The sequence below is a fragment of the Pleuronectes platessa genome, chromosome 5 (genome assembly GCF_947347685.1).
Source record: "Pleuronectes platessa chromosome 5, fPlePla1.1, whole genome shotgun sequence".
Classification (NCBI taxonomy): Eukaryota; Metazoa; Chordata; class Actinopteri; order Pleuronectiformes; family Pleuronectidae; genus Pleuronectes; species Pleuronectes platessa.
Window position 1 is genome coordinate 22,427,032 of NC_070630.1, and position 26,067 is coordinate 22,453,098.

The following is a 26,067-nucleotide window of genomic DNA, read 5'->3' on the forward strand; positions in this document are numbered from 1 at the left end:
ACCTCTGGTGTTGATAATGAGGTTTCCAACCTGTGTGGACATGCCAGCAATGTACACACCCATGTCTGTGAGCAATGTAAAATGATCGATAAGGACAGGGACAACACCAGAAAGTGCAGAAAGTGTGAGACTTTCTATCCTGTAAACCTCTCTTCCATTCTTTTCTTCATCAGACAGAAGCCACTGGCTTGAAGCGTCTTTGAAATTTACACTTTGTATCTCATTAGAATCTCATATAGAACATTGGGAGCTTGCAAACTTTCAATTAAGGTACAGTACATAGAAAGTAATTAGTGGACTCATCCACTTGTGTCCAACTTGCTTTAAAAGTCCTAAACTTTTTTGCAGAGATTTGAAAGTTTGCAAGAGGAGAAGAAAAGGCAGCTCAAAGCAAGAGAGCGTGCACGGGTGGACAGTCAGAGTATAAGACGAAGGAGGAGGAGGTGGTAAGGCGATGATGGAGGGCTTAGAGAAAGAGTCTGGGGTTACAGAGGTCAGAAATCCCATTGGGACCCACATCCCCATGTCCTAGAATTGACACCAGACTAGATAAGAATACATATAGGGGAGGATTAAGGTGTAAGAGAAGGCGACCAAATGGCAGAAGTAGGGATTAGAAAAGACTGACCTCAGCGTAGAGGAAATCAGAAACAAAAAGAAGCAGTTGGTGAGAGGTACAGACACTAAGGAGATGGCTGTGATTAATCAAAATTAAATCCTTCAAAGAAATCTAGACATGTCAAAACCGACCATGGGAACCCCCCCCCCCCCCCCCCCCCACACACACACATCATGCCTGTGGAGCCAGAGAAAAGAAAAATATGGAAAAACCGTCACAACCCTTAGTGTAAGATTTGATGAAACTACCGTAAAATATTGTTATATTTCAGCTATAAGTGAATTCACAAAAATTGAATTCCAGGTCAGTTATGTGGGTTTTCCTCTTGCTGCCTTTGAACATTGCGTAGTTTGACATTAGTGAAATTCCTCTCCAAGTATTTTTTTTGGAACCATTAGGACTGCAGACAAATTGCTCATTTATGCACACATCATAGTTTAAGTATTGCTGGTGAAACATTCATTAAAAAAAATGATACAGTTGCAGCTTGACACAGGGTTCAATCTCCAAACTGTGTCTTAAAAATCTGAAACGTCTGAATTATCTCCCCCGATACAACTTCCCGAAGTAAGGCCACATCCCCAGGAAGCCAATTTATTTGCATCATTTGAGCGAATGGAGTCACATGCAATTAAAGCACTGCTTTCCAGAGTGTGACTAAGTACAGGGTTGGATTTGGGCAGCTTCCTTGTATTAGCTTTCAGACTAAATGTGTTAGTTTTGGTTTACTTATTTCCAGATGGAATTTTATGACATTTGTGTTGTTCTCTCTGGGCACCAACCAACCATGCACATGTACTGCAGGTAGATAGACAATTCACAGGGAGAGGAATGATAGAGAACATTTATGCTATCTCACTTTCATATTACGTATTAAATGCATATGGTACGCAACTATTATAAAGTCAGTTTTGTAGTGCACTGGTTTTGAAGTTTCAGATAAAATTCAAAACCAGTGCACTACAAAACTGTCAATTAATATGAGGAAATAATGCTTTCACTGTCCGGACAGTCAAATAAAACCAAGCGGAACAAAGCTGAATAAAAAAATTTAAAGTATTTTTTGTTGTGCTTGATTGATTACTCTCTGTATGTCTAAATCATCAAGTGAAAATGAACACATTTTGGACCAAATGGAAACCATCACAATCAAGCAATCCATCTTTGGTCCAAACATCCATCCATCCATACCTTAGCCTTGCTGTGAGAGGAGAAGTGCTGGTGGACGAACAGGGCTCCCAGAGCCATGCCAAAGTGTTTGTTGGCCTGGGTGAGGCAGAGCCGGCCCAGCTCCAGCTGCTGCTCTGTGCCGTCAATCTCCCGAGAGAACTCGTGGATGATGCTGCGGAAGGCGGTGGACAGGTGTTCGCTCAGCGCTACCACAATGCGCCACAGCATGTAGTTATGGAGAACCCTAAGAAAGATGACATGACAAGGAAGGGTCAGTTACATTTTCATTGATTTGGTTTGGATTTAATTTACCATTGAAACACGGTAACAGCTCTGCACACACCTTTTGAGAAACAGATGTTTGTGGATGAATAGTGGAGGCATGGAACATGGGCCAAGGATGAATTCATACATTTTGTATGGGGATCCAGAGAAAGGAGCAGATTCATTCCGAACATTGTTTGAAAGAACTTTTTTTTTAATTTTCACCAATTTGCCCAGGAATGATTCAGGGATCTTGATGAAAAACATCAGACACAGTAAAGGACTGATATCGAGCGTCAAATTTGGTGCTGTTTGATTGATGTTATAGGGACTGTTGGGCTTTGGGGGAGATATGCACTCTTCTTCTTTAATATACGTCTATAGGAGTATGGACAGACTTGAGTCTTTGTAAAGGGACGTCTGCGGTGTCAAACTGTAATCTTCCTCATGGCCCAGTTCCTGTTTTTACATTTGCCCTCCAAGCCAGGAAAGTTAGAGGGAAAACAAGAGGGGGACAGTGATCGAGAGCGAGCGGTGAGGAGTCAAGAGGGTCTAACCGTTAAAGCACAGCTCTCTCAAATCCAGAGTGACACTCAGCAGAGGGGCATCTGAGGGGCGAGGAAATTGTCGAGTGGGAGGCGAGAGAATGGATCCTTCATTAATGTATTCAAGCTGTGTCTCCCCGAACTCCCCCAGATGACAGAGTTAGAGAGAGCTGCTGTGTCCTCATGCCCCCACTGGGTGCACACATCTCATCTGCCCTGCGGAGACAAATGCCCCCCTCCATCACCCCTACTCGGAGATCGCCATGCGAACCTCGAGGCCTGTTGTTGTTTTCCACTGTTTTTCCTTTTTTTTGATGCAACACCAGATATTAAATCAAAAGCGCCTCGGCGACAGCACCCTGAGGTCCCCGCCAACAAAGCACTTGTGAAGTGAATTTAATTGACGGGAAAAGTGAAAGGAAAGCAGGAGGTGGAGTGAGGGGAGGGCGAACAAATGAACGAGAGCCTCAGGTGGTGTCCTTGATCATCAGCCACCATCAGCTAATCAACATGTGTTACATGTGTGGCTGCCTCGCGCGATTAGCTGCTCGGTGTAACTTTGACATCACCTGTGTGCGGCAGATTATGTGTTTGCCTCAAAAGAGAAGATACACGTATGGAAGTCATCTATATGGAAATGGTAAAACCTGCAGTTCTCCTCCTGGTGTGTGGGAGCGTTGGGGAGAGGAGCGAGGTTTTACTCGAGGCATCTATGAAGAAAAGCGATGACAGTAATCTCTCAGAGCAAAGGGGGATAATCCACAATGAGCTGTGTGCTTTCTAAAAAACAAACACACAGCGCTAATTAAATTTGCACCCGTGGTTTGCTTTCTTTTCATGGCTGCACGGTTTGAGTGTAGCAGCCGATTAAATGCGGCAGTCTTAACTAGGAAGCAGGACAACGGTCATTGCAAACACTTGAAACAACATATGTTTATTCATTCCTGACAGCAAAACGCTTTTATGTTCTTATGTAAATGGTGAACATTAAAATACAAAAGTAATGTGATGCTGTTACATCCATAACAAGTCGTAGACACCATTTTAAATCCAGCCCTCAAATCACTGTTACACTGAGTCAGAACACTGATGAGACTGATGCTAAGGCGATCTGAAAACGATGCACGTATTCTGACTTGTTAAATTACTTGTATATCAGACTGTTAGTGAAACACTAGAAATCAAAATGTTAATAAGAAATATATTTTCATCACCTGACAAATTTACAGCTAAGGTCAGGCTGTAGCAGTTTGACTTCCTATTGTAGTACCAACCTCTAATTACCAGGTTTTGGCAGTGATGCATTGTTTGATGGATGGTTGATGTCAATTTTGCCCTCAAGTGTTCAGGGGGAGAGACCGGACAGAGATGTCTCAGGCTGGTGTGGGGGCTAAAAATATGTGTGTGTGTGTGTGTGTGTGTGAGAGTTAGAGAGAGATTATGTTTATATTAAAAATCAGCAGGTGTTTGCTCAGAATTTGAGGTTGTGTTGAATTCATAAGCTGTGTCTCAATTCGGGAGCTGCATCTTATGACTTAGGGACAGCAGTCCGAATAGACAGTTCCATTTCAACAGCTACTTCAAATGCAGCCAACATTTGTGACCTTCCATTCCCAAGCGATGAAGGATCCAATAGGTAAATCCTGGTCCAACCTCTCCCGCCTCATATCGGTTTGAACTTTGCTGTCTATGCTGCCGTCGGGGGGGGGGGGGGGGGGGGGGGGGGGGGGGTCTTAGTGGGCTAAGAGCCCGCATCCTCAGAGGGACGCAGCCCTGAATTGAAACATAGCGTTTGACTGTATATAAAGAGGGATGACGTATCCCCACTTGCTCCAACTATCCAGAAATGAAGCTGCAATATCCCGAGTACAAGTCTACACGTTAGCATTTAGGGCTGGAGCTTCATTGGCGAGGTCCTAGGAATACAAGGGCTCTACCAACTGTCAGTCTCAGTTGTCAATCATGACATTTCACTCTAATTTCTATACCATCAAATAACTAATTAAAATCAAACTCACTGTATAAATGAACACTTGAATAAACATCAGTGTGATAAGAACTAACCTAAATGACAGAAACCATCTTGGAGATCAAATTATTAAACGTATGACTTCTTAGTTGGTCCACGTCTAATCCACTAACATTTCCATTTATGACCTTTTGTGCAGCCAGGCACCAGGTGGTGATGGAAATAGTTTGGCGTCACTTTTAGGGGAAGCTGTCATGTTGTCCTACTTTTTACAGTCCATTGTTGAATACAAGAGATGTCAGGAGTCATTAGAAGCCCTTTTAATGAAGCTGTGCTGAGTGACACAATTAATAAAACAAGTTTTTCCTGATTCTTGTTGAAGGTTAAGGACATGTCACACCTTGTTAAGCCTTATGAGACAAATTGGGATTTGTGAATATGGGCTATACAAATAAAATGATATTGATTGATTGATATACTATATAACTAAATGATGGGTAATTAGTAAAGCAATTTTTATATGTATTACTGTTTTGACAAGGGAAGACATTTTCAACAATCCTTCATAGCAACAAACTTTCCTCTAAACATCCCATCTTTTGCATTAGATGGTGATTGGAATGAGTCACAAAATATGTAAAATGACATAAATTTATCATAAGTCCCCTTGAAACTCCCCTACAGGGTCACATCACACGACACTTCCCTGCATGCCATGTGTTAGTGTGTACTTTGCACAGTCATGGAGTGACAGCTGAGCTAAATGAAAGCAGAGGGACTGTCTGCCAGAGTCCTGTACAGATCAGGAAGTAGGTTTAATCACTCGAGGACTAAGTGAGGGATAATTAGGTGAATCTTTTTTAATGTGGAGGATCGGGAGATAAAAAGATACTGCCCATGTGCACTGCATCAACACATTAGCACAGGTAATGATCCTGTAGGTAATAGAGAGGGTAGAACCTCCTCTGGTCCAATATTCAGTTCTGGATATGCAGACAGAAGAGATATAATAATTTTACATTTAAAATAATAAGATGAAAGTGTAGTAATGAGACATGAAAAGAAAAAAAAAGGTTTTAAAATACAAACACAAACACAGAGAGAGAAAAGCGCAACCATTATGAGATGTACATCCGAAGCACCATATAGCAGCAGGACTGCATGTATTTTCAGCTTGGGAGGCCCAGCTGGGAATCAGACCTCTACTGCTGAAAGCTACTTAACCATGAAATCCAGCGTTTGGTGAACAGCGTCATGTGAACAAAGGCTTTACAACTACCTCGAGTGTGCTTTTTTAAAAGTGGTGGACCCAGCAGGGAGTGAACCCACCGCTGGTGCTCCATCTTTTCTGTGGGTTACTCATGAACTCAATTTGATTGTATTGCTTAAAACACCTCTAAACAAACACACATGAAATGAGAGACTCTCCCCGCTAGTCTTCAAAGCTGACTCCAAACAGGCAGGAGAAATAATACACACCACCTACCCATGCACAAGCCCTCGAGAGTGACAGAGAAACAGAGGGAGCAGACGGAGAGAGAGAAGAGAGTAGAGAGAGGGGGTATGTGGGCGAGAGGCTGGTGCTTTCCCCTTCATTGGAGGCCTGCTCATCTGGCTAATGGGATTGGCTGCAGTCACCCCAATGCAAGGAGGACTGCACACAGACACACACACATTCACGCGCGCACGCGCACGCACACGCACATGCACACACACACACACACACACACACAGACACTGGAGAGAGAGAGAAAAACAGAAAGATGGATGGATGGAGCATGTAGAGACAGACGTGTGACTTCTCTTGTCAGTAGCCTTGTATGATGGGAAAGCCATCAATTTGAGAGTATAGTAAGGATGGAGAGAGATAACAATGGATAAAAGGAATAGTCAATAAGTTGCCTAAAAGATGGAGAGAGTGAGAGAAAAAATGGATAGAGGAGGAGAAAATGAGAGTGCAATTGATAGATGGAGTTGTCAATAGCAACCCCAAACCAAGTTTAAGAGAATGAAGACAGAGGAGAAGAGAAGACTTAATGCTTAGAGGGAAACATGATTGGTAGTAAAGGGAAAGGATTAGGATGGAGTTTGAATGAGGCTTGGATGGATGGATAAAGAAAAATAGAAAAGTAGAGAAAATGGGTGTAAGACAGATAGGCAGAGAAAATACAGAGTGAGAGAAAGTATGAAAAGAAAGATGTAAAGAAGACTAGGGGAGAAAAGGGACAATCTGTAGCCATGGAGAAGGGAAATGGAAAAAGAATTTACACGGGAAAGGAGGTAGGAGGAAAGAAATACAAGGTGTCAAAAGAAGGAGAGCAGGGGGGGAATCTATTAAGATTTAACCGTCCATCCTGTTGTCATGAAACACAACAGTCAGATGAAGCACCTGTCTGTGTTCTTGTCGGACACCTTTTCACCTCAGAGTTCAACTTCAAACTGTTCCTCCAATTTACCAAGAATCCACTCCTCTCCCTGTCTGCATTCATATGAAAGTCTGTTCCAATGCACTCTTGATCTGTGTGTGTGTGTGTGTGTGTGTGTGTGTGTGTGTGTGTGTGTGTGTGTGTGTGTTTGTGTGTTTGTGCGTCGGTGAGTGACAAAAGTTCAGCAAAGTATGACTGTGTAAAAAAAGAGTTTTCCTCTGGTCCGTTTATGGCATTGAGAAGAACAAAACCACTTCTACGTCTGCTCTACTGGACAATGACACCACGGGCCAACACCTCTGCCACAACCTTTGACTCCAGCTATGTGAGGCTAAACAATGGAACCGTGCGAGTGTGTGTGTGTGTGCCTCAGTCTGTACAGTAGTGATCTGGGGATGGAGCCGTGGTATCGAAGACCAGTTGGACGCTTGACCAATTGTGAGTCAGTCTCAGCTGTCAATCATGACTGATTAAAACCAAACAAACCAAATTTAAGTCAGTATCAGTAGTGTCCATGTCAAAGTAAATATTTCCCTGATGGTGAGGGTAACTATACAGACACGTCAACAAACTGTTGGAGAAGCCAATGCAAATGCATCACCCCCTGAGTCTGAATAGAGAGTGTTTTCCTCTTCTGCCAACATTGCATGAATACAGAATAAATATCAGCATGTTAACATTATCATAGTGAGCGTGTTAGCATGCTGAATCAGCATGCTCAACAAAGCACAGTGATAAGTAGAGCCTCACAGAGCCGCTAGCATGGCTGTAGACTCCATACTGTATATCTTGATTAATATTTATGCTATTTCTGCTGTTGCGACATCTATTTATGAAGTCAATAGCATATAATATCCCTACTAATACTGAAATAATGTTTTGTCAAATTAATTAGTTGGGAAAAGCAAACATGAAGTAACAAAACTACCCAGCAGACGAAACACTGGAGGAAGGAAGTGTTTTTTGTTCTGACAGGATTTTGCACTTGCAGGTACAGATTCCTGGTGTTATCTCCATGTGAATGTTAACTTCAGTTTCCTGGAGTCTGTATTTATATGTGTGGATGTGTTTTCTGTTCTTGCTACAAGCTGTGTGACTTGTTAATAACTGGCAGTGGTGGAAAGGACCCCTTGATGTGAGCAACCGGGGCATTCATAAGCAATGCTAATGAGCGATACCTCATAGTGCCATTCCACCATTTGTACAACTCTGTGTGTGTGTGTGTGGGTGTGTGTGTGCGTGTGTGTGTGTGTGTGTGTGTGTGTGTGTGTGTGAATGAGCAACGCCAAGCATTGTTCAAAGTCTAAAATGAACTTCCTAGGAGACGGAACCTGGAGACAGACTGGAGGTGGAGACTGAGTGAGAGAGATTAAAAAGAGAGAGGATAGCAACAGAGATGTTGGGAGAGAGTGAGGAGCAGGTGAGGGGAGAAGATGACAGAAGGTAGCCCCCAGAATTGATTGAAGGAGGAATAGATAGGTAACAATGGCAGAGGGGCAGATGGAGAGATGGGAGAGCAGAGAGCAGCTGGGAGATTGAGGCAGATTGAGGGCAACTACAGGGTGGTCATGCAAAGTTGAAAAGGAGAGAGGCAGCCAGAGAAGATGGGGAAAGAGAGACAGATGGAGAGAGGTGGTGGAGCAGGGGATAGGAGAGTTAGGTGAACGGAGGGTAAGAGAGATAAGAAGACTGACTGAAAGAGAGACAGACAGAGAGGAAAAAAGTCTTAAAAGTTCAAACTGTTGCTGCTAACTGTCATTGTATGGAAGTCGAATGGACTTCCATACAATGACAGTGCACACAGTGCAATTATCATTAATCAATTATGGGGTGTTCATCAACCAACCCTCATCAGCTCGACCAGAAACTAGCGGAAACCCAACAGTTTGTGAATGGACTTCTGAAGTTGCTATAAGCATGATAACGTTCCGAAAGTCAGATTTTTTTGACATGGACATGAACAGGCAATTGGGCAACTGGATCAGGATGTAGTCGGTTAACCAACATGTCAGTGGTTCGATCTTGGCTCCTTTGCATTCAGAAGTTGGTAAACAATTTCCTTGACAGCTGTGCCAGCAGTGTATGAATGGTTTGTGATATAGAAGCACTGTATGGATGTGTGTGCTATTTAAATACAGTCCATTTATGTTAAATGTTATAATTGTTGATTTAAAAGATGTGGGCATTTACCAGAATGAGTGTCCAGCAAAACGTTTGCGATGAGTTGCATTATTAAGTTTGGACACAACATAATTTTGAACGTCTATTTTTCCCTTTACTGGCAGAGGGGCAAATTGTCATGAGGAGTGGAGAAGCCTTAAATGCTGCATATTCTGGTCATATACTGGAACAGCTGTTGATTTAACAAGGAAAAATAAGTAAAGCTACTGTGTATAGCTCTGCACTGGAGTGTCACACTGACTGAGTGAAGAAACGATAACATGGAGAGAAGACAGGATGTCATATAGACACAGGTGGAGGGGAGAGAAGACAGGGAGAGAGGATGATGGAAGCAGAGTCTCGTTTATTACTGAAGCCATCAGGAAGGATGGATGGACAGAACAGTCAGAGAGAAGATTGGTAAACAACAAGAGAAGAGACAGAGCATCAAACCTGGCTCCTGCAACCTGTGGAGAAGTGAGGCTGCGATAATGGATTGGATAGAGGCGCAGGTAGTTGTATATTCACAAAGGAGATAATGAAACCCTTCAATGATGTGACCCCGACTCAATGCATGTGCATGCAGGACTGTTGTGATGTACAACTACATTTCACAAAGAAGGAGCGCAGCAGGAGAGCAGATAAAAGAGATCAGGAATAGACTGTTCTAAAAGAAGTAGCAGTTCAAAACAGAAAACCTGACACTGATGGGAGCTGAGCCAAATCGCTGCAGAAATATACATTCTTTTGTTGTTGATCATTAAAGTAATTTATATAAAATACAAAGGTTGGTGGCCACAATAATAAGAAGTAAAGAAAAAAAGCATTTACTATGAATAAATAAACATACAATCTAACTGGAGAAAGGAAAAAACCCAAATGCAGACATAAAATTGAGCAATTTAAAGCAACCATGAAGCCATTTGCATGATGGCACATATGAGTTGGGCTGATGTTACATAGAAAACTCACGGCAGTTCTGTGGCTCTGTCTGAGGCGGTACAGAGGGTCATCCACTAACCACAAGGTCAGTGGTTTGATCCCTGTCCCAACAGTTCGGTTCAAGATACTGAAACCTAAATTGCCCCTGACGGTGCCGACAGTGTATGAATGGTGTGATACTTGTACTGTGAAGCACTTTGAATGGTAGATAATACCACTGTAATACTGTGCATTAATCATATCGTGTGCCAAGTGGGGGTGGTGAAACCCTGTCAAAAGAAATGGCTCTCCTGGATTCATGATTTTTTAGGCAGTTCCAATTCAAGTTCAAATTGATCCTCTGATTCTAGCTGCTGCTCTGGTTGTGTTCATGTCAGGAATACTTGCTCAGTGATGAGGGGACTTGTTAGTTAATGTGTCTTTCTCTGTGTCAAGTTCTGATCTGGTGTGTACACGATGTTCAGCTCTAACAGGTTGAGGCACTGATTGGTTGGCCGGAGGAACTAATGGGTCATAGTGACAACACAGTGACCTGGTCCATGTTTAGCATGTGGACTTGCTGTTGTGAAAATTAAATACTACCCACCTCTTTGCCTAGGAAAAAGGTAGAGGTGACATTTTAGTCAACCATCCAGTCACCACTCCTCCAGGGCTATTGTGTATTTGTGTAAAGGACAACTGGCAAGCTGTCAGTGGCTGTAACACACATCCTGGTGTGCAACAGCCTTCTAAAGCTTCCTATGGAGTCTGTCAAGAGGAAGAAGGGGGGTGAAGTGCGTGTGTGTGTGTATGTGTGTCCGTCCATGTGCGTCTTTCTAAGTCTGCAGGTGGTAGAAAGGTGTGGGTGTGAGATCAATAATAATCATTTGCTGTAGAAGTGGAAGTTCACCCAACAGTGACTCACCTCACACACACACACACGCACACACACACACACTGGCTAATGCGCACACAAATACATGCATAGCAGCACTCAAAGCCCAATCCATACAACTCGTGACATTATACGTTGTAGCCAAAATAGTAGTGACAGCCATAAACCAAAGGGAACACACACACACACACACACACACACACACACACATACACACACACACAAGAAAAACACACAAACTAAAGAACAAAAGCGCTTACTCGCACTCAAAAAGAAAAGACTCAAAAATGCATACGTCTAATATCATCGATTTTCCATACACCTCAGTGCCCTCATCTTTCTCTCCCTGCCCCACACCCCCGGCCGTCAAACCACACACCGCCCCTTCTCTCTTTGTCCTTACCTCTTTGAAGTGGTCTTGATGATGTCAGAGACTTTCTGTAAGTAGTCAGTAGCCAGCACCACGATCTCTTCGTCCTCTGAGAGGTTTTCGAGGAAGATTTTTTCCAGAAGCCGTTTCCAGTGAAGCTGTGGTTGGACAAGGATTGATCGAGTCACTTATTTTTAGGTAAAACACAGTTGTTGTCAAATGTGCTGAATACTCTTTGAACGGTTGGGAGTTCCAGGCCACAGACCATGATGCTTTCAAAATCGGTGTGGTCCTGTGTCAGACACTTAAAAGAGAAATATAGCAACCCAGATGCTGTGAGGAAGGAAAGATTTGGAAAATAAGTGTAAAAATATGAGGACGAAATTTAGATTTTTTCTCTCTTTAACCTGAAAAGTCTTCACAATGCCAAACTCAGTCTGGGAATTGACCCACATTTAGAAAATGTTCACTTCTAGACCTGGCCTTGGTAACTTTTAACACGTTATGTTGTGCAGGAATTTATGCTGCCCAAGTAATGTTATATTATGAGGACCTATTGATATCACATCACAACTGTGAAATGGACAAAGTGAGCGAGTCAGTGTTTGTTGGGGCTTGAAGATATCGAGAACAGTTCAATATTAATACACTTTGAATAAATAGGCGTTCTGTACATTGGACAAATCAATGCATTCATGACAAAGGCAACAACTGAGTCTCCAGTTCAGGGTTCTGCTTACTGAGTACAGTACAGTTTACACTGCAACTAGTATCATCACAGACCAAGTAAACAGCACATCCAAACAGGCAGGTTTAGAATAGAACTGCACTTGTGGAATTCAGTTTTAAAGAGCCACGAACCTCATATCTTCATTTACTTCATTACAATCACATTACACATGAAATAATCCTGTAATATTGCTACTTGTAGTGTGTGGTGCTCCAACTTTTAAAATCCAATTCAGTATATAGGCTTATCAACTCAAATGAAGACGAAGATGCTGAGGATGGTGATTCAGACAGCAGAGAATCGGGCAGATTTAATGGGCGTTTAAGATCTAATGCTGCAAGCAACAACACTGGAAAAGGAAATCGCTTGAGCAACCCTCACGGCTGCTGCTGTCCCTCCATTAAATATGTGCCCTTGCTTCAGGTCTGCCTGTGACCCGGTCCTTAATCAAACAGGCTCAGAGCTTGCTCCTGGCAGGAGGCCTACGGTAGGATGCACAATGTTCCTGGGAATAAGTAATGCAAATACTACTCATTTGTCTTTGTCCAATGAATACTGCATTTGTTCCTGTTTATATTTGTTAGACATAAATGATGCTTTAAAATTCACAATCCTATATTTATAGGGTGTACAATCATTTGGGGGGTTGGTATAAGGCAGATTGCTGCTTGTTAATGCTTGGTGCTATTACTTATAATTGCACAGCAGCTTCCTTGAGACTGTAATTTTTTTAGAAATCTTGAGTGACAAGCTCCAGGTTTTTAGTTACATTTGGCAGCAACACACAAGAAACATTGCAGTGTTCTCTCTACTCTATTTGAATCTTCATCGTCTGATCTATGTCCTTCCAGTTTTCCCCTTTCTTCTTGTCACATCCTCTGTTTCCACACAGTTTTTCTGGGCTGGGAATCTGAAAAATGTATCTATTTTTCTTCCTCTCAGCACATTCACAGTTTGCATCTCCACTCCCTCCCTCCAGTCCTCCTTCTCGACCATTAAAACATCTTGACGATTCTCTGTTGGTGTTCCCGCTGCTTCAGAGAAGAGCCTCCACCTTCTTGACTCTCCCTCTTCGTGTCTCCAGTGTCTCACCCCCTCCTTCCGTCCCTTCCCTCCATTGTTTTCCATCAACTACCCCTGCTGGCGGACAGCTCTTGAGAGTCACTTAGGTCTCTGTGTGTGGGTCTGATTCAGTCCACATTCACATGCATATACACACATACATATTATATCATAAATGATGTTTATGTGCTGTGTGTGTGTGTGTGTGTGTATGTGTTTATGTGCTGTTTGTGTGTGTGTGGTACCCACACTAGGAGCAATGCGCTGTAGCTCCCTCAGGGTGATGCGGTTGTACATGGTGCTGATGTCCTTTCTTTGGTCATCATATTCGGACACAGTGATCTGGAGAGAGAGAACATTTTACACAACAACGCACACACACACATACACTTACATTCACGCACATACACTCACATAAGCTCACATGCACACGCAATAAGCTCACATTGGCCAGACGAGTCTCCAGCTGTATAATCTCCTTGGACTTCTGCGTGGAATCTTGAGCTCCCAGCATGCTCAGCAAGCGCTCCATCAGGGCCTTGTACGCCGCCAGGATCTGAGAAGCACAGCGACATCAGTGTTAATAGGCAGGAGGAGCCGCGACATCATCAGTAATGGCCAGCGACGGGGGCTGACATGTGGCAAAGTGGACAGGATAACAAAAGCACAGCGGGTGACAGAGGAAAACAGGTGGATTGATGAAGAGAAGAGAGAGAGATGGTTCAGTATGACAGATGGAGGAGGAGAGAACGAGGGAGAGAGTTAGGAAAAGAGAAGAGACTAGGAGGAGGGGAGGTTAGGAAGGAAAGAAAGAACCTAAAGGACGTCGAGTGTGAGGTAAAGGTAAAAAAAGATAATGAAGGGGACGATAGGAGAGTGGAAAATTGGGAGAAAACGAAGTGATGGGAAGGAGGGATGGACAGGGAAGGGTTAGATAGATACTGTCCAGACCTACAGTATGTGCTCAGTTATTACTCTTCAGGCTCTGTGCTTTAGCACATTCAATTTGAAATTAAATAATTGTACTTGTGTATAGTATCAGCTTTCATTTTACATCAGTGTGGAAAGAGTTGTGTGTGAGATTAAGCCCTTAAAACAAATACTGCCCAAATTAGAAGGGTTCACCTGTAATTAGCCATTGGGCCACTAAGGTTTCTTAGGCCGCTATTTTGTCTCAATGATAGTTAATGCACAAAAGAGCTCACACATGGCTCAGAGTTGATTGAGAGGTGAGAGTTTAGGTTAGGGTCAGTAGTCTCATTCCTCTTCTAAGGACCAGGCTAGAAGCAGAGACCAAACAACAAGCAAGAGCTGACCGGGGACAGCTTCAATGATGCTCTGACAGAGAATCTCAAGGGAAAAGGGTTTTCTGATGTCTGTAGTGGAAAACTTTAGCGGGTCAGTGACTGTAGAAGTTTTTTTTTTAAGATCTTTCGGCGTTATTGATATGATCGTGAGAGTGAAATGGGGAGAGAGAGTGGAGGATGACAAACGGCCAGGTCACATCCTGGCTGCTGCCCAACCCCCCGTAATTAGTAGGGGAAACTGTCTGTCCTCTTAATAAAGGATAGTGAGCCAAGGCTCTTTCCCAAATAAATAAAATATGATTTAGTTTGAAGTAATGTGAATAGGTTGAACTACTTTTGACCCATTAAACCTTGGACACTGTGTGTCTACAGTATATCTCCCACAAAGTCCTTTATATATTAATGTAAACCAGCTCAAATGAAAGCTGAGACTTAGCAAATGAATGTCGTATCAATTAATGTGCCCGAGGCGCAGAGCCTGAGGAACAACAAAATGTGTATCTGACCAAAATAACTGATAGAAACCAAAGGAGGCATGTTTACCTTCACACTGTCCTCATCCTCTCCCAGATAGAGGGTTCTCTCCGGGAGTGTAAGCCCCTCCTGGTCAACCTGTACACACACACACACACGCGCACGTGCACGCGTACAAACACACACACACACACACACACAAGCACACACACACACATGGTCAGAAGATCATATGGTAATTTTATGGTACGTAGTCACATATGTGACATATGTATTTTCAAAGGATGTAATAATGCCAGTATGTGCAGGCTATAACACATATGCTAAACTGGTACATTATCTATGACCTTCATAAATAATTCCTGCAGTGTGTGCGCTGGACTGACATGTCATCTGTTATTTAATCTCAGCTTTGCTCTAATAACAGTTTGTCTATGAGCAGTGAACAGTGACTCAGATCAGGTATTACACAGCTAACCTGACAAGAAACACTCTGCTTCAGACTGTTCCAGAGCTGTTGATGCACCTTAAATAAAGGCTTTATTATTGAGGTGTGTTCAGAATAAATGCCAACTGAATTTTGCATATTGAGACATAGGTCATAATAAGACACAGAAACTAAATGGGAAAGAGTCTCACCAGTGGACACAATTATATACACCAGGTGAAAGTTCACTTTGTATTTAGCCTGAACACACCTTTAATGTCCCATGATTGTCCTCTTTTCACCTAGGATGAATAACAATCAATACGTTTGTGGCCGCATGAAGTCACACCGTGCATTCACAAGTACACACAGCTTCTTCTCACCCTTATAGCGTTCCTGGAGGAGTTTTTATCATCCACATTGACTGTGAGGGAGAAAAAGACGGCCGTGCTGTACACCCCCTGTGTCCTGTACAACAGCTCATCGAAGTCCGGCCTCTGTGGTGCACCTTCGCTCTCCCACCCGGCAGCACCCGAAGGAGCCCCCACCAGGTCCCACCCCCCACAGCTGTCTATCACCTCTGTCATGGGGTCAGAGCCGAGCTTGTCGATTTCCTGGATGTTGACGCAAGATCTGTAGAACTCCTTGACCTTGCGCTCCGCCGAGTTGGGCCCACGCCTCCGTACTGGCTCCAGAAGGAGGTGCTGTAGTTTCTCCTCGTTGTGCTCCCCTATAGCCGTGATGATGCCATAGCTGAGCTTGTCGTCTGGGATGAGGTTGCGCCTCAACCAACCACCACAGGCAAAGGAGTAGAAGTCCTGGCAGGGCTGGATGGTTGGGTCAATATTGGACTGAACGAAGCGAGCCGTGCGCAGCAGGGAGCGCTTGCGTTGGCAGTCTTGTCGGCACTGCGGGTCCTGCATGGCGTCCAGGGAAATGTACTTGAGTGCCAGCATGCTGCCCAAGATAACACACATGCCTGCAGCAAAGACCAGTGCAGAGAGGAGACAGATCTCCCTCCGGCTCCATCGAGGAAGCCCTCCACTGCTGCTGGCACTGCTTGGATCTTTGTTTCGACCGTTTGACAAAGTCCCTCCTCGGCTTCGCCCCACATGGCGGTCCAGGCTGCCTCCCAGGTGAAGGGTCATGCCATTGCTTAGGATGTCACTGCTGTACCGACCTCCATGTTTTACTTCCTGGAACTCATCATAGTGAGCAGTAAGGGAGTATGTCTTCTCCATGGCAAATACTTGTTTTAGGTAGAAAGCAGCAGATGGAATCGGGGTGAAATGGATGAAAAAATTACTTATTTCTATGTTCAGAGTACTGTCATGACAACTCCTCGCGAGACAAAAGGGAGGAGAGCCGCTAAACGGCAAAACGCTGAAGAGAAGTCAAAATGCTGTTGGGCCTCTTTAGGCTTTTTAAATCAGCAGAGCGAGGGGGCTCCCATTGAGCATGAGGAATCTCTGGGGTCCTTCTTTCTCTCGCTCATCCTCTTTCTTGCTGCTCCCTTTCCATTTGCTCCTCTTGCTCTCTCCAACTGGTTACTGGTTCTGTAAGGAGAGAGAGAGAGATAGAGAGAGAGATTGGAAATTGAATCCACAATTACAGCAGCAGAGAATGACAAAATAGCACCTTTTTCGGCACATTTCCCCCACATGGTTTCCTTATGTTGTTTGTCAGCTAAAGCTGTTGAATTGATTGGTGATAGTCATCCCTCGGAGGGAGAAGATGCCCCCGGTGACTCATGGCTTTGGATAGATCAATGGAGAAATGAGAAAAGAGCGGAGTATCAGCTGGACATGGAGAGGCGTGGCAATCACCATAACTTAGCCTGTGTCAGTTCAAATTGATGTAAAACTTTTTATTATTACAGAGGGGCAGGCAGGATTTATGTCCTGTCTCACCAAGCTAAAGACACACACACACCAACACACATACACACTTACAAACGAGTCCAGCAGCGATGGCATTTGCCGATCCTCTTCTGAGATTTAGAAAAATTATAACAAGTTATCACATTACAAGTAGCTGCCAAAATATAAATCACATGCACAAATATCCCAAAGTGTTTACATTTATCTTGATGTTAAGTGGTTTGTCAAGTAAGTCCCACAACACACTGGATTCACTGCATGTCCATGAGCTGGTATAAGGCGGCACTAACAGACAAACTGCATACACATAAACATGCATGCTACTTGCTTACTAGCCTGTAGGCAATATCACAAGCCTTTAGACAGGGAGACTGACAAATAGTTTTTGGAAGCACTTCCACTGTGAGTTTGCAAGCCCTTTTCTCTATCTGTTTGTGTGTGTGCGTGTGTATGTGTGTATGTGTGTGTGTGTGTGTTTGTATGTGTGTGTTACACAGTGAACTTGCTGTGAAGCTGTGAAGCTGATCTGTGAAAATGGATCCGTTATCTCCGTTTAGAATAGCAAACTTCAGCACCGGCGTCTTTAACAAGCTTCCCCTGACCTTACTGTGGAGTGCTCTATGTAGATAAAGACGAGGAAATAGTCGGGAAGAGAGACAAAATCAGAGAAAGGAATAAGAAGTTCAGTCTTTGCAGGTAAACAGATACGTGCAGCGAGCGCTTCATCCTGTGAGAGGTGGCGAGTACAAATCTTATGGGAATGGCAGGTGAGTGGTTAGTGGGATAAAGCAGTATGTGTACAGGTGGAGGGGGGTGATAGAGAGAATATAGAAAGCTTGATGCATGGATGGTGAAGAAATAAAATGCATATCTCCAAATGCAGAGATCTTTGGTTCAAGCAGGGGTAATGATAACAACGGATGGACTGTGCAAACACAATTGACTGTGTTTCTATTGCCGGGAAGCCAGCAGGGGATTCTTCCTGTTACAGCACAATATCCCCGGGAATAAACGTTCATGTGGAATAATTTGACGTATGATTTATGTTAGAAGCCAGTGAAGGGTATCCCCTCACACAAGAAGGCAGAAAGTAAAGCTCAAATTAAACTTTCCATTCAGCTGGGAAGGTTTGCATGACATAAATGTTATCATCTGGTCACATCTGCAAGGATCAGGGTTGCCTGGAAATGAATAATAGCCCCGAAAATCGGCACATCCAAACCTCACAACTCATTGTGCTTCGAACAGAAGGCTGGGTGCTTCTGCTGCTCTAGCCCAATTCACTCCAAATCACATGTAATTTACGTTACAGCTCGCCAATTTAATAACCATGCCGTGTTTCTGTGTGCATTTGATCTGCCACTCCACACATCCATTGTATTTTCCATTCAAGGAGCCCTGTGGTACCTGTGTTGTCTTGTTACCAAACCAAAGGTATGTTTACAGTCAGTGGTGTCCACCATTATTTGTATATCCTTGTAAATGAATATGGAAGACAGGTCTAAAGCCAACATATCCTGGTTACGAACACTGCCATGTTACACCAATGACATTATTTGCAGCCATCTTCTAGTGATCCATGGAAGAATCGAGGTCCAGCCGATACACCTGCCCGACCAGTCGCAGGTCAATCATGGCATTTCAACCCATTTCTATAGCAACAAATAACTAACCAAAGCCAAACTTCCCAGAAAAATTTACGCTCCAACTTAAATGAATGTGATAAGAACTACAGAAATGACTGACACCATCTTTGAGAAACGTTTATTTTACATGAGCTTTGACTTTTTAAGGCTTTTTTTGGCCAATGTCCCATCCAACCATGACCAATACTACAGCCACCAGGATGTGATGGTCCATCTATATATGCAGTCTATGGGTCTGAAGGCATGCCCTTCATTGTAAGTATTTAAATCCAAACACGCTTATGTTTACACTGTAACTGCCACTCTTCTTCTTCTGCCTCGACTTATGTATTGCAGTATATCATGACATGTTACTGCCAACCGTTGGTCCATGGAATATTGTAGACTGACACACAGCTCCACAGCCGTTATATAGGTTAAAGGTACAAAGGGATTCAAACCAAGAACCTTCTTTTATTACTTTTATTTTACATTTTTGTTGATGGGAAAATGCAAAATAAAAATAATTTGTTGTTCAGGAGATAGATGTCACACGCTCTGGCATGTTCATTTCAGGGTGTGCAGGTAAATAGCCTGTATTTATATATAACTTATATAGACAGTTTTGCCATCCCCCCCATTCACACACACATTCACGTCCAACGTATGTGCTGGAAAATATAACTGATTCCCATGAACCCAATTTAATCTGCAAAGCCGTTTTCAGACACGACCTGCCAGTAAAATCTGGAGAAGGAGTTTACAAGCAGTCGGTCTGTAAGACCTGCACAAGGCAGTGGGAGATTCTCTCCACACCGGTGTTGACTCTTATCACCACAAACTCTCGTGCCATCTTTGTCTGTGTTTTACGTGTGTTTCATTGCTTTTTCACTTATATATTTGTCTTCTTTTCATTTTGTCAAGTGTAATGTGTTAGAAGCGCCATCGACCCTTCAACTCGCTGGCGGTGAATCTAGAGGGGTTCTCACATTGAGTTCTCCAGAATACGGACTTTACACTAGGAGGCCTCCGGAGAAAATACGGAGGATCTGCCGAGTTCAGTGCATGTCTGAAAGCAGCTCGAGTGTCCTGTGATTAGCCATCCTGTATTTCCTGAATATTGTATAAACAACACAGAGCACTTTGAGATTGAATGTTCAATAAAACACTCTCCGTAATGCTGGGTTTTATATCATCCAATTCCACCATCCTATTTTGTGTGTGGTCTAGCGCTCCCTACTGGTTGGTCGAGGTGCTTGCACATTGGATTGTGGAAGTGAGGGGAAAGCATGAAGCTCTCATGCATCATTACATCCTCATCGTGCAGCTCATGGCTGCCACATGAAAAGCAGCGGCTGGCATCGACATGTTGTGAATGACTGTCTGCACTCTCTTCCTGCCAAGAGCAGAGTTCAGTGATGGGATGTGTACTGAAGAGATGAGTGGGCCTTTCAGTGTGGGAGAATATGTGCAGAGAACTGGGTGAGAGTCAAGGATAGTGTGTCATTGTGAAGTGTCATTATCATTATCAGTTTAACATATCATCTATCAATCCTCCGCCCAGTTACACTCATGTACACACACACTCACACACACATGGTCCGAAACATTTTGTATCTATGAAGGAGAATCTGGTGATAATAATATAGAATTTCTACACAGCACATGCATTCTCTCCTTCACTCTGTCAAATGCACATGCACTCTCTCAGGTCAGGACTCCACAAGCTTTATAGAAAAATGATGCTATGAATGTACGTATGCACACACACACACACACACACTATAACATTCTGAGTGGACACCCAGCCCATGGCTAATGGATTGAGTCTTGTGTGTGTACCATCACACTGAGAGGCATGCATGATGAATGGCTATTTACCGAAAATGACAGGGCCTAATATCTGAGAGTTATACTCAAACTGCAGCACGCTCTTACACACACATGCATGGAAACTGAAATTATAGCACAGACACGCACACATAATCGGTCGTGCATACCACCTTGTCAGTTGTCAAGCATTTCCCGGCGATTTTTTTTCTTTTTTTTGATCAGACATTGACTCTAACTTATTGGAAGGGTTCTCAAAGTGGGTTCGGGGGACGTCCAGGGGTCCTGAAGACAGTACCATACTGACAAACTCCTATTAATTCTAAATACACGACAGAGTAATATATTTAAAGGGCAACTTCACTCAAGTTATTTTCATTAATTCTGTCAACTTGACCCCACAATTTTGAAAATCAGCCAAAATATCTGCAGAATCAGCCTCGCTAAGCGGTAACAGTAAAATAGTATTTTAATCAGGTCTGAACCACAATCTTATCCGTCAGTGAATGATTGAGAATCAAGGTGAGGGACGTCACTGTCACAGCTTTCATCCTCTGCCAGGAAAAAAAAAGATGCTCCATGTTGAGTGAATGCAACTTGAGCTGTTACCAGCTACACCACCATATAGAGCAGAAGTGGGGAACCTGCGTCTCCAGGCTGTATACATCCCAAGAGACAATTAATATTTACCCTCAGAAACACACAAAAAAAAGGTTTATGACAGCCATAAATCTTTTCTGTGATAACACAACACAATGTCCTTCAGGGTGGTCCCTTCCAGCTGTACCCTCACTTCATGGTCAAGGTGAATGAACACACAGTGGCTGACAAGGATCATAGTGACATGTCCAGAAAAGAAAAGAAGACGCAGAAAGTCGCGCTTTCCAAGTGACATGAACAAACTTCTATATTTGGTTGAAGCAAATGACAAGTGTGTCTGTAGATTGTGGGGACGTGCTCAAACTGATGAAAGAGGCCAAGTGCCATTCCCAGCTGGAAACATGCAGCTGAACTGGCGCTACAAGGACAAATGGTCTTAGATAAAGTGATCACATTCTGACAGGGACAGTGTCAGTGTGTTCGGTTGGGATCACTGCCGAGTTTGATACGAGGAAGGAATCAGTGTTGTTGCAAGACAAAGGTGAGGATTAGTTTCAATTTTGTTTTTGCATCTTCCCACACTGCGAAAACAAAAGTCTGCTATGACATGTGAACATGGTGAGTTTCCAAAATCCTTCAGGCATTTGTCGCGACGTTTCAGCTCATGAAAAGTTAACAAAAGAAGACAGAGCTTGTGTGTTAAGCTGTTTAGTGTGGAAACGGCTAATGTATGACAACCAACAACACAAAATCACTGAGCCGCAAAGACACAATGTGCTGAAAACTCTCAACCTCCCTCTGTTTGAGTTCTTTACATTTTATGTCCTCAGGATTTTCCCTTTCTGAGGAGACATGCAATGATGACCTTCTGCTGTGAGCCGTCTAGATTTGCTCAAGAACGTGTGACCCAAGCCTGGAAAACGAGCTGTGAGGAACACCATCAACATCACTACCACCTGACATCAGACAGTTTGCCAAAGAGCAGCAGTGCCAGACATTGCATGAAGCTGTTTTCAGACACGACCTGCGGAGAAACTCAGGAGATTTGGGTCAGGACTTTCTCCGTAGTTTTGCTTTTACGCACGCACTACACAGCGGGAGGTTCTCTGCTCGGACACGTTCAAAACAGCAATAAATCCTCCGCTGGATTCAGGTGAGGGGTGGCGCAGCAGGCAGAGGCAGGACATAACTTATTCAATCTGCTGCAGAGATCCCGTGATTTTGTTTACAGCACATCAACGGTTTGCACCTTTTCACCGCAAACTCTCTTGACATCTTCATCTGGTTCTTCTGAGTGTTTGGCGCCACTTTGTCAAAATGAGATATTTGTTTTCTTTTTGTTTTCTTCATTTATGCATCTGTGTGAGAAGCAACATCAACACACCAACTCGCTTGCGCTGAACATTTGCGATCACATAATACATGTAAGGGAAATTCGGGATCTGTGCATGTCTAAAAGCAGCTTTAGAGAGGTTAGCGGGATATTTGTGTTAAATCATTTTGTATGGCCTGAAGAATGTCAGAAAGAATGAAATGACCCCTGATAGGAGAAAGGTTCCCCACCCCGATATAGACATTATAATAAGAGTTAGGAATTCAAGATGAACATTATATGTTATAAACGGCTATTAAACATCAGAAAATGCCTGTAAAGTGTTGCTCTAGACAGGGGGAGAGACAGAGGAATTTGTTCAAACAAAAACAGGCTCTTAAGTTGCTCTTTAAAGAAACTACACCACACGTCTCTTGTTCTCTAACTGCCATCATTAAATCCTCAGTGAAGATCAATGGGTAATCAATAACTGGAGCCCGCTGTCGGGTCAGGTTCACATCACTGTTACCAGCTCTCATAGAATTAAGGCAAATGTGCAAAAATGGTTTAATAGATGACTGCGCTACAAATATGTGCGTTAGTGATGCGTGAGCTGATTGATTCTAAACGTTTAAAAAAAAAAATTGAATATTTTACTGGTGTAAATCAGTTTCCTTATAAATGAACCCATCAAATAGAAATGTAAGCTGTACAAGCTTGAGCTGTACTGAATTATCGCTCCAGACTCGCAGTGCTTTAGGAGTAACAGGCTTCAGTGCTTTGGAAGTTAACGCATCAACATAAAAATCGTTCCCCTCGGCAACAGATTTACAAAGTAGCCAGAGGGCGTGTTGCAAAGAGCATAAAACATATCTGTTCATACAGACTGTAGCATTCACTGTTGAAATGAGAGTAAATGTCCCACCATGTTAAACCCGCATATCTCCTGCCTTCAGCAAGCGGTGTGCTTGGTGTCTGCCTCAAAACTTATCACCGAAATTATTACAATTTCCAGAGAGCCCAACTCGAACCTCAACATGAATTCACTGAGAGCACATTCCTCTTTTCTCTGCTGCGGTTTGTCATGATACCACCAAGAGTACCAGAAATAAGAGCTTAGCGGGGAACTCTACTTCTATCTCCCCTCAGTTGCGTTACGTCACCTGAAAGCCCCCGATAAATGGGTTTATTATCCCCTAATCAGAATGGTCACAGAGCCTGCCCCGGCAGCTTCACGGCACTCTGAGGGTTGAGCATTGGGAGCCCCTTGAGTCTTATCACCAGTCGCCAGAGGCTGCAGTAGAGTGCTATGCTGGGTTTGTATGGGCTAACGATTTGGACGTATTGCTCAAGGGTCCCACCGACCGATACAGTATACTTCTTTGACTTGTACTTCAGAAGAACCCCCTTTGTGGTGCTATTCCCTACTGAGGTGCTCTGTGTACTTATTAAATATCCCGCATGTGCAAAATAAAGACATTCTTAATAATCAATGATTACAGAACAATTAGTCAGGAGAACCCCTGAAGAACCCTCTCAGTCACTAACTCTCTCCATCCAATGCGCACACGCAAATCATTCGAGTGAAACACTGACTGACAGGTATAAAGCACTTACATACAGTAACTCTATTAACCGTAATGACTCCCATAAGTCTTCTTCTGTAGAGCAGCATGCCAAACCACATTTAAAAAAATGGGATTTTTAACTACTTGAGTCTTCATTTAGGGAAACCTCTACCCCTAAGCCCCCCCCCCCCCCCCCCCCCCCGAGATATTAAGTTACTATCTCTACTCAGCTACTCATGAGAAGTACTTTAACAGTTACCCACTTTTTATGTATTTCTGTCAAGGGAGTTGAAAATAAGTTTTTTAAGTTTATATTCCATCCAATTAATGGCTGCTTTAATGGGTTGTGATCTGTGCCTGATTAAACGTGATCATGTCATAACACAATATTTTACTTTTCTGAAGTCACGTTCTGCAGCCTGTGTCAGTTTCACCAGTAAGAAGCACAGCAGCATTCACCTTCCGAGGTTTTAACCTGAATTCTGCACAAGAGAGAAAAGCGAGTCTCTGTCGGTGGACGGAGCCGTGCAACTGGAGACTGATATGTAGGGTGATACGCTTTTCAATAGACTATTCTGAAGAGAGCGACAGTAACATATGAAAACTTTCTGGGCGATGCAAAGCTGGTGGTGCGTAAAGATGGAAGGCAGACTGGTGAAGCTGCTCCGCAAAAAAGGAAAGATAAATAAATAACAATTAGCCCTACTTATACGCACAGGTGATATTTGCCTCAATGCATTTAGAAAAAAGCATCTTAGTATTGACCAGAAAACTTCTAGACTCGTCCATGTGGACGTTTTGATGAAAATGACTGTGGCACCATGTGCGTAAAAGACGAGTGGACACCTCTCAACAGCGCGTGATCGGCTCTGAGACGTGACCCCCAAGTTAAGCTGCGCTGCTTCTTATTTTTATCTTTGCTCTTCACATTTTTATACAAAATATACAACAATAACATGATCGTTATATCACTCAACCCTGTCGTGCCACACTGCACACCACGCGCTGGCTGGTGCAGCGACTTGTTTCAGCACGGACGCGCTTCTGACATGTGGACAACGGATGGAAACTTGTTCCGAAAACACGCGAGGAGCTTACCTGCGGTGAGTCGATCTGAGTCCCAGCCGAAGAGTTAAAGTGCCCTGGTCCGGTTTGTGTGAAAATGTATGTGTATTCGCGTGTATGAGCGGATGGATGGAGATCCACACCACTTAAGGTCCGACTATATTATCCGGTCCGCCCCGCCACCGGAGATCGACACACACGGGGATCCGCACCGCTCTCTGCCGCCGCTGCAGCTCACAGCCTCCGATGTATGGAGGAGGGAGAGAGGGAGGGAGGGGGAGAGGGAGGAGAGGAGAGGAGGAGGGGGGGTCCCCTCATTAACAAGGTGAGGCACCGGCTGACACACACACACACGCACACACACTTACACACACTCACAAACATCACTCAAGTGAACAGATTTGAATTCTTTCATTTTCTTTAGCTCCTAATTGATATTTGCATGAGTAATTGTGTCTAATATCTTAAGCGTAATTGCTTTGACTTAATATTGGGTGATGGAGTTATTTGTTTTTTGTTTTGGAAGAATGGAAATTCGGATTTGCTGACTCATGCACATTTCCAGACAACTCAATCCACATCAAAATGATTCTATCACACAGCAGATAAAAAAAAAAAAAAACAGCATATCCCCATTTTAACCCACTGCGTTTTATCAGCTAAAAGCACCGACAGGGAGACTGTGCAGCGAGCTCCCATGAGAATGTGCCCGACTCTAATATTAATGGACAAAGTGAGTTCCTCTGTTATTGAGTTAAAGAAGCAGATTAGAATTGTAATATGTTCCCAGCAGCTCAGAGGGTAAACATCAACTAATTCCCAAATGAGTAAGTCTATTCCACTGATTG

General features: G+C 43.4%; 1 protein-coding gene across 1 annotated transcript in view; it reads right to left on the bottom strand.

Annotated features, from left to right (window-relative positions):
• Positions 1-25,416, bottom strand: part of LOC128440216 (endothelin-converting enzyme-like 1) — a 47,402-nt gene extending 21,986 nt beyond the window's left edge. The window contains exons 1-7 of the mRNA XM_053422856.1: positions 25,253-25,416; positions 15,723-16,895; positions 14,982-15,050; positions 13,577-13,687; positions 13,381-13,473; positions 11,373-11,497; positions 1,811-2,033 (exon numbers count right to left, since the gene is read on the bottom strand). Of these exons, the coding sequence (XP_053278831.1) occupies positions 1,811-2,033; positions 11,373-11,497; positions 13,381-13,473; positions 13,577-13,687; positions 14,982-15,050; positions 15,723-16,580 (1,479 nt within the window). The 5' untranslated portion in view covers positions 16,581-16,895; positions 25,253-25,416. The remainder of the gene's footprint in view (positions 1-1,810; positions 2,034-11,372; positions 11,498-13,380; positions 13,474-13,576; positions 13,688-14,981; positions 15,051-15,722; positions 16,896-25,252) is intronic.
• Between the last annotated feature and the right edge of the window lie 651 nt (positions 25,417-26,067).